At 34.4% G+C, this 10,169-nt stretch overlaps 1 protein-coding gene across 1 annotated transcript in view; it reads left to right on the forward strand.

The window, feature by feature from the left end:
- Positions 1-10,169, forward strand: part of LOC117170000 (putative odorant receptor 85d) — a 37,404-nt gene that overhangs the window by 22,272 nt on the left and 4,963 nt on the right. Inside the window, exons 5-6 of the mRNA XM_033356516.1 lie at positions 6,602-6,712; positions 6,844-6,999. Of these exons, the coding sequence (XP_033212407.1) occupies positions 6,602-6,712; positions 6,844-6,999 (267 nt within the window). The remainder of the gene's footprint in view (positions 1-6,601; positions 6,713-6,843; positions 7,000-10,169) is intronic.

The raw sequence follows: 10,169 nt of genomic DNA on the forward strand, positions 1-10,169 counted from the left end.
AATATAACTCATTGGTTTGGCTAAACATATTACTGACCACTTTCTGATGCGTGATTCTTATAGTGACATCGCTTTTGTCGCTAAAGTTACTAGGATTGGTTTGATTCGCTGATCTTGAGCGCTTAGCGTTTAACCCTCTTGCGAAGGGTACAATGTTATTATCGGTATGTGCGTACTAGTTACTAATGTTACTTTGGGTACCATTTCTGCCTTTAAGGAAGTGTTGAATTAGTCAAGTTAAAATCTTGGGCACTTAGCGTTTGATCGTTTTGAGAAGCGCGCTATATGAGTCAACGGTGTAGGCGAAAATATAACAGACCACGATCTGAACCGTGATTTCTATGTTGACATCGCTTTTGTGACAAAATCTGTTGTAATTCGTTTTATTCACTGATCTTGAACGCTTAGCGACACATAGCGCTAAAACTGTCCATTTTTTTGTATTTTTTACGGATATTTCATCCGGCACTTATAACCTTAAAAATTACAAAGTTTCAGCTAAATCCACCGAAAGCCATTTTCCCATACATTTAGTGCGGGGTCCTCTATTTGCAGACAAAGTTGTATTTACGTGGTAGAGAGGGATTGATTTTTGACGTTAAGGGTTTTAGCCCAAAAATCGTATCGGGTATTTTTGAGGAGCCCAAAAATCAGCGACTCTATATCCATAAAAACATCCTACAAAAATTTATTTGCAGAGAAAGTTGTATTTACGTGGTAGAGAGAGGTTGATTTTTGACGTTCAGGATTGAAGCCCAGAAATTGTAGTGTGTATTTTCGAGGAGCCCAAAAATTAGGGACTCTATTACCATTGAAAAATTCTAGAGAAACTGATTTTTTGACAAAGTAGTATCAGCGTGGGTTGATTTTAACGTTAAGGGTTGAAGCCCAAAAATCGTAGCGTGTATTTTCGAGGAGCCCGAAAATCAGGGACTCTATTTCCATTAAAAAATTCTAGAAAAATTGATTTCTTGACAAAGTAGTATTAACGTGGGTTGATTTTTGACTTAAAGGTTGAAGCCCAAAAATCATATTGGGTATTTTCGAGGAGCCCAAAAATAAGAGACTGTATTTCCATTGAAAAATTTTAGAAAAATTTATTTGCAGACAAAGTTGTATTTACGTGGAAGAGAGTGTATTTTCGAGGAGCCCAAAAATCAGAGACTTTATTCAAGGTCTAAAATGTAATAAAATTTATTTTTTGACAATTTCATATCTGCGTGTTTCAATGGGGTTAATTTTTTACTGTAAGGGTTGGAGCCCAAAAATCGAAGTGGGTATTTTCTGGGAGCCCAAAAAAGCCCAAAATTCTGGTGTAATTGAATTTTTATTATTTAGTGATTTAAAGAAGTGGAGGTGCTGGGTTAATGTAAGCTGGCACCTCCACAAGAAAATTGATTTTTTGAAAAAAGTAAAGGAGCCCAAAAATTTTTATTGCAGCCCAAAAAAAGCCCAAAATTCTGAGCTATGAAAAATTCAAAAATTCGATTGTGGAGGTGCTAGCTTAATATAGCTATATTCATTTGTGTTTAACGTGTCCTAAGCATGGGAAACGGACAGGAGCAAGGCTGGCGCCATGCTGCTATTTAGCCGTAAACCACGCTTCAGCCAGATACTTCCAAGTGTCTTGCCATGCTTGAGCCATGCAAACTTTTTTCACGTGGGTACATTCGTATTCTGGAGTAAAACAATCTTTATACTTCGCTTTGATGGATCTATGAAAAGTATCCAATTTTTAGCATCATAAGAATTCGCCTTCAATTAATTTATTAGACCTTCTACATTATTGCAAAATAATAGCGATGAAATTTTGTCTTTCATGAAGTATTTCCGGAATTCTGATTCTCAATTTCGATAAACAGATACTTGTGTTTTGGGTTCTAAAAGAATTTCCTTTTCAAAAATGAAGCTAAAAACTCTGAACCGTCTTTGGTTAAGCCTAAATCTCGTACAACATCATTCAATTCAAACTGTGAAACCAAGAGTGGGACCGATGATTTTTTGGTGTTTGTATCCCAGTCTGTATCACTTTTGTCGTCATCATCCATTTCAGTTTCAGACTTACTAGCAGAATCTTCATCGATTTATATCGCTCCGGTATCGTTATGCACACGACCACAATCAGTTTTGCCACTTTTTTGTGCTGCTACAATTGGAGTTATTACTGATAAGACACTGATATAAACAATTTTGTTTTCATTTTCGCGTTAAAACCTTTGATTTGATTGCAAAAAAAGAAAAAATCTACTTTACAGTTTGGAAGTTTCCAAATTGTTGGAATAGAGTACTTTATGTACTCTGTATGCTTATCTTATTTTCAACGATGTGTTTTTGCGCAAAGAACTTACTACCAACTTCGAACAAATATAGCCAAAGATGTTATAGTCTGAATCACAGGTATGTGATTGCGAGACAAGCGGTAACAAGCGTTGAATTCAAAAAAATTAAGAATTTGTGTTCCTATGAATACGCGATTTTTCCTCCGTCTAAAAATCCCCCAAAAGGAACAGAAAAAGTGCAAATCCTATTCCTCTCAATCGACTTCGAAAATTTTAATGAAAGCATTTATTTAACCTATTTTTCATTATTAAATCTTTTTATAACTTATAAATTCGAAAAATATTCAAATTTATATTTTTTACATTTTAATAATTTATTTAAACGTGTTAGAAATGCAACAAAGAAATCTATGTAAATGTGTGAATTTAATTAATTTTAACTCTAGAGAGGCAGAGTTGAATTGGTGAGAATTAAAATTTCATAATTTACATTCCGCATGAAGGAATTAAAACAACTTATTACACATATTTTGTGAACTTATTAGAAGGAATTAAATCAAATAAAAATATGATCACTTCTGAGGATTAAAATATATATCTGTGAGGTGCGTTACTGGTACAATTAGAAGGAATTAAATATATTGAAAACACGTTCTCTTTGGGAGAATAGAAAACTGTGTGGCGATCGCTATGGAAATAGAAGTGAATAAGTTCAGCAGGTATCTTATTCTTATTATGGCATTTTAGACAGATGGAAAAATCGCGCATTCAAAATAATAGAATAATCTTAACTTTTGCGCTGAAATCTGTAAATATTAATTTTTCTCTATTCTACACTTATTACCGGGTAGGTCGGTATGGGGTGAAATAGAGAGTGAAATCGGCTTCAGCGATCCAAAAAACATATAATGTACATGGTTCGGCACTCAGGCCAGCATTATTTTCATTTTAGGTTGTCGGTGAAGGCTATTTAGGGTTATGTCGAAAACCTGACGTGATGGGGTAAAATTAACTTCGAAATCGGTTTCAGCGACCCAACAAACATATAATATATATGGTCCGGCACTCAAACCAGCATTAATTATTCATTTTTGGGTGTCTGTGAAGACTTTTTGAGATTGTGTCGAAAACCTGACGTGATGAGGTGAAATAAACTTCGGATTCGGTTTCGAGGGCCCAAAAAACATATAATCAACACGGTCTCACCTCCAGGTCAGAAAACTTTTTTTTGTGTGGCTGTGTTGCGAATATCCTTCATATTTACATCACAGATATTATTTTATTTTTTCTGATAAATAACAAATCTTATTTTTATTCAAACATATAGGGTGAGATTATAGAGAAAATGCTTTGATGCCACAAGTCCTACATGTAGTACTTTGAGCTTTAAAAGAGGGTCTAATTTGTCTTAAATACAGACCCTACTTTGACGCTAAACATGAAAAGCGGCCAATTTCGGACACTTTTGGCATCAAAGTAGGGTCTAAATTACGTTGAAATCGCTGCTTCTTTAGAATCTGCTATACTGCTTCCAGCGCCTACTTAGGTAAGAGTTACGGCTTTGAAGTAGGGCCTAAATTTCGAATCGGGTAACTTATATGTTCGGAAAATATTCAAATTTATGTTTATTATATTTTAATAATTTATTTAAACGTTTAAAAAAATGAATTCATTTCTGCTAACTTCGAGGAGAATACATTACAGATGAAATCAATTGAAATATGTGAATTAAAATCATTTTAACGCTAGAGAGGCATACTTGAATTGATTAGAATTGAAAATTAAAAACTTATATTCCAAAAACAAAGAAATCAAAGCACTTTATCATAAATATTTTATGAACTGATTAGAATGAATTAAATAAACTGAAAATATGACCACTTTTGAGGAATACCAGACATCTATATGATGTGTGCCTAATGGTACAATTAGAAGGAATTAAATACAGTGAAACTCTCTGAAAGTTCTCTCCTCGGATCTTCTGAGGATTGACGGCGCGCCGCAAAAATGATTAAAAAGAGCTGCGCAGGTTGCGCGGAGTGTATGGTGGTCACCCATGCGTGAACAAACAAAAGCGTTTACATCCGGATCAGAACTTTCGCGGGGTTTTTCTTTCCCACTGTCAGCCCCAATACCGGCACAGTACTTAACAGGTGTGTTCATGACAGTCGAATCTTGAAAGTAAAGTACAATCAGTGACATTTCACTGATTCAGAGATTGAAATTACATATATGGCTCGTTTATTACTTTCAAGAAGGGTTCTTCACGCAGAAAAAAATTATTGTAATATTTACTTATCAAGAAATGTAGAGGGTTTCTTGTAACCGTAACAGTATAAACTGCTCTTAATAAGGGGGTGAAAATGGCAAAATCACTTAGCATTTCGTAAATCTTACAATGAAATTAAGGTTAATTGAATGATTATCCTTTAGTAAAATAAACCTCTATTCACTAGTATTACATACTGTAAGATACTATATGTCAAATACACTGAACCGAAATTAAAATATTGGCGCAGTGGACACCACCGATCAGATGCTACCGATCAGATTGGTTTGCTTATCTCGCCCCTAAAAAGTTGTAATTACGCAAACTATCCGCGCGCAACACCGGGTGAATTCACGGCGTAATAGGTAATCGATGGATTGCATCGCGTAAAAAAAATTCCTTTTGGACTTAGCAAGGAAGTGTTTTTCAAAAAAAAAAAAAAAAAAAAAACATTTTGAATGGGGCAACTTCTTCACAGATCGCGTACACTTAAGATTTTATTGAAGCAAGACGTGTTTGTGTTCTATAACTGTTTCAGCTGACTTGTATGGATATCAGGTAAATCCACGAGCTTTTTTTGTTTGCCGCGATGGCATGGGTGTGTATTCATAAGTCGTTCCCGAGGTTACCACCTCTCAGTTATAAATGCATTTCGAAATTATTTTATTTTTATTTTATTTTATTTATAATTCTTTTTATCAGTGCTTTTCACAATTCATAGTACTGTTTAAAATAGAGTCTCTACCGTTAACATAAGTTATACCTCTTCATATTATTCGTTAAAGTGACATGATAATTCGTAATTACAGCATAGAGTAACTGTGAATAATAGCGACTGGATCGGTCAAATCTACTGATCTGCAGGTCAGCACCACTTGAGAATTGGTGCTGGTCACCATCACTGATAGTAATATTTAATTTCCTACAATTGTAACGTTTACTGAACTGTCGTGCTGTCCATATACGTGCTTAGAAGATCAGTAGATTTAACTTGGTTTTCAGTCAAATATAAGATCCTTTTTTGCGTATGATACATCATGTTTCTACTGCATGAGCTGTTTATTAATTAATTTGAATTAAGACTTCAGGATGACAAGTGAATACTCTCTAAACATGAATCAATGCAAAATTCACTGATTGAAATAGTAGTAAGACATTTTACTGATTAGTAAGTGATTACAACTTATTCAATAATCAATTCAGTAACACCAGAGTAAAACATGTGAGACATAACCTCTAAGTTTTACAGTAAAACATTGTTGTCATTCTTTTACTTATTATCAAAAATAATTTCTTAGTGATTTTTTTTTAATTTTCCAACTATAAGTATCCTGAAGTAACTGCTGGAAAAATATACTTTAACTTATATAAAAAGTCCTTACGTAATGTGCGTGTAGATGACAGTTGAATGTTGAAAGTAAAGTCATATGTGAAGTTGCTTGTCATTTAGAAGCATTGCAACCTCTCATATTTTTAATATTTTATATTTATGGGTTTTCTGTTTTTTCTAGGATTATTTGATTGAATCTATTCAAATATTATTTTATTATGACTGCTAAACTGGCATGGTGTAGTGCTACCAACTTTCAAACGTGTTTATTTCACTGAATGAATAAGTAACGTTTCACTGATTTTCAGTAACCCATTTTCAGCTATTTCTATCATCAAAATTTTACTCGCAATCAGTGACATTTCACTAATTCACATTTAGAAAGTAAGGACTATTTGAAGTTAGCACCTTGAATACGCCCTTACAGCAATGGGATATCCCTTGAATATCTAAATTTCTGCCTTGAGGGATATCCGGAGGGTTATCTCTAGGATATCCATTGGACAACCTGGGAAATAAATGGGATCAAATGAGATGTCCTGGTATATCCTACTGCTATAAGGGCGTGAGTTTATAACTAAGAAAATGCTAATCTCATAATATGGTCCTTATCCGATTATTATTTTGATGCTTTCTTTTAAAGGTTGATAATATTATTGACGAAGGTTAATTGTTGTAATTGAAAGGTTAATATTATGGATAAATTTATGTTGAATCTTGCAGAATTTCGCAAATGGAGAAACCGCGATTCTTGGGACATTTGTGGCATTTATTTTTCTTGTGCTTTTAGTACTTTATGCCCACTGTACAGTTGGAGAATGTTTAATAACTGAGGTAATGTAACAAATATTTATTTATGTGGAAAAAAACACTTTCATTATTATTTAAATTTTAAAACATACATTTTTATTAGTTTTCTTATTAAATACTTTTGGAACTCTTAACAAACAAACACGATTTTTTAGAGTGAAAAAGTTTGCGACGCATTTTACGACTGCGAATGGTACTGCATGTCTACAAACAATGCAAAAATCATCATGCTCTGTATGGAACGATCACAAAAACCACTGCGACTAACGGCAGGCAAATTCAGCATGTTTTGTCTTGCTACATTAACAGAAGTATGTACATAAAATATAACTTAATTGCGCCTTTAAAACTTGTTCATGGGACTAAAATTCATGTGCTATATTTATCAACTACTATACTGTGAAATAACCGTCAAACGACATGTAAGTTAAAGCGGGACAACCTTTTTTATCCAGAAAAGCAATATCAAGTTATGAAATGGAAAATTTCGGGCGTCTCGTCTTACTCCACACCGTTCTGCATAATCCCGTTTTACGATATTTGACATTGCTTTGAATTGACTTTGAGTTAAGCAGATTTTTTTTTATTGAAATGTTTATAAATTATACCTTGCAAAAGAAATCGAATTTACTTCAGCTATATGCGGGTCGCCTTACAGCATTTACGGAAAGTAGTATTATGATGCAAAAAATTGTTCTGTCATTTCTGTATTTTTTCCGCCTTCCTCTTTTTAAACTAAAGTAGATATATCACTGAAATTGTTTGGGAACGACAGAAAATATTCTTCATACTAAAATATGTTAATGTTAGGTTGGTCCTATGTAAAAATAGAGACTGTATTGTTTTTTATGCGGAGTTTACCGAATATTTCTTTAATCTTGCTGATTTACGTTTACTATCTGTAAATCTTACAGATTATGTAATGCACCCAGTGGGCACAAAATTTGTCGACGTCTTTACGACATCGTTGCGACATCTTCACGGCAAATTTACGACATCCTATTTTCATGTCGTTACCGTGTTTTTACCATATCGTAGAGACATCGTCAGATCATACGACATATTTACGATATCGTAAAGACGCCTTAACAACATGGACATAGGATGTCGTAAAGTTGTCTCCAAGATGTCGTAACGATGTCGTAAACACGTCGCCGAATTTCGTGCCGACTGGGCAGTGTATGTGTATGGTAAACTTAACCAAATATTCTGGAAACCATCGAATTTCCACTCTCGAATTTCGATAATTATCTCTCTCCATGACCTCTTCCTAACCCAATTGAGGGTTTGGGTCGAGGAACTCGCCCCATACTCGAGATCTTGTGAAATTGCTTTACAATTATTTCGGAGAAGGAAATTTTAAAAGTCCATGAATTCCATTTTTTTTTTAAGAAATAAATCATCGTAAGTAGGACAAATATTATCGGAATTATTTGAAACTTTGATGTGTACACGGAATATACACTATAGCGATGTTTAAAAACTGAAGAATAAATTGAAAATTGCCTTTCGTTAATTAATCTTTATGGAACCGAACGGTAACCCCGTTAACCATCTTCTAATTGTTACGATGATTTATTTCCTAAAAAGTCCGTCTCATCATTCTCTATAAGCCTGTATTTCAAAAAGATCAATTTTGTGCTTTTTAACATGTCCGTCCCCTGAGACGTTTGGATAATAATTTAACACGATCTCGGGCGCTGGGCGAGTTTCACAATCCAGACCCTCAATTAATTACACAGCCACACGTCATGGTTGAGTAATAACCTCGAAAAATGACGAAAAATCATGCACTGAGGCAAATAAATTTCAAAATAATGCCAGTGATGCAAATTTTCACTTCAAAAACATGTCGACAAATGTGAAGGATCAAACCTTGCCTGATATCAACTTATTTAACATAACTTTACCCAACAGAACCTGACCTCGCATAACCTGAATTAACAGAAATTTATTGAACTACACGTAAAGCTCTGGAAGCATATTTTCCCAGTATCATATGTGTGCTACATCGAATGGGTCAACTCGAGCCTAACCTAGAAATAAATCTAACCTAGCCTAACCTAACCTAACCTCACGAAACACAGTTAAACTGATTGTGTCGTCCCGTTGTGTTTGCGGTACCGTTTGAATCAGCTTGGGCTTAACCTGCAAAGAGGTCAAACCTATCCTAACCTAAAAAAACCTGACCTAACCTAACTTAACTTCACGTAACACAATTAAATTTATTGTGTTGTCCCGTAAGCGTACGGTTCGCAGTCTTAAATGTGTGCAATATTTAATAGGTTAACTCGATCTTAACCTACAAATGAATCTAATTTAACAGAACCTAACGAAATTTTGCTTAACGCAACACAACTTAACTTAAGTGTTCCCGTTGTAACACAATAACATTCATTTCATTGTACTACAGGTGGTTACAAATTTAGACGCACATTACTCATTTGAAGAAACTTAGAACTACAAGTAGAATTGACCCCATTTCAATTAATCTGACATTGTTTGTATCAATTAAAATGTAGAACTGTAACTTAAACATGCAAATGAATAAGAGTTTTATTCAAAATTTTTTTCTCTCTGCTTTTCTTAAACTTAAGGGATATATTTATACTATCTTTCGTGTTCACATTTTATCTTGCTTTTTATCGTAATTAAATTGATTTATAGACCTACTTCAGTCTATTCTCTGCCAGCTATAACGTGTCTTTTTTTATTCGAAGGAACGATGCAAAGGATTACGCTTACGTTTAAGACCTACATTCGTTTCCCTTTTCAACATCCAGCAAAAATCAGCCATCATGACCTCGTCCCATCTACCCTGATATCGTTGTTCCATCACTTTTATGTCTTAATGAAAACGTTTCCCTTGCTCTTCGCTGAAATCACCAACATTTTCTGGAAACTTATCCAGATGGGAATCTAGAAAGCGAAGTTTTAAATTCATCAAGCAGCCTAACTTTTTGTGGTTTCTTATCATTTTCGCAACAATATTCTCGTAGCCTGGACTTTTTTTGTTACCGAGGAAATTTGCGTTTACTGCTTTAAAACTTTCCCAAGCGTCCATTTCAATTTTCGTCATGTGGCTCACGAAATTAGTATCTCTTGTCAATATTCGAATCTGTGGTCCATCCAAGACTCCTTCTTTCAATTTAGCGTCTGAAACATTAGGGAATTTAAGGGATATATACTTATAGCATTGTCCATCTTTGTCTAACGCCTTGACAAATTGCTTCATGAGCTTAAGGTTTATGTGGAGGGGTGGTAGTAAAATTTTTTCTGGATCGACGAGGCTTTAGTTGATGATTTTATGAGAACCACGTTTGTATGAATCTCTTAAAGGCCAATGTTTTTTGCTGTAATGATTGGCTCGATCTCTGCCATTCCACAGGCATATAAAACATGGCTCTCTCGTGAAACCCGATTGTTGGCCTAATATCATTGTTATGATTTTGAGATCACCACATATTTGCCATTTGTGATT

The sequence above is a fragment of the Belonocnema kinseyi genome, chromosome 1, assembly GCF_010883055.1.
Source record: "Belonocnema kinseyi isolate 2016_QV_RU_SX_M_011 chromosome 1, B_treatae_v1, whole genome shotgun sequence".
Lineage (NCBI taxonomy): Eukaryota > Metazoa > Arthropoda > Insecta > Hymenoptera > Cynipidae > Belonocnema > Belonocnema kinseyi.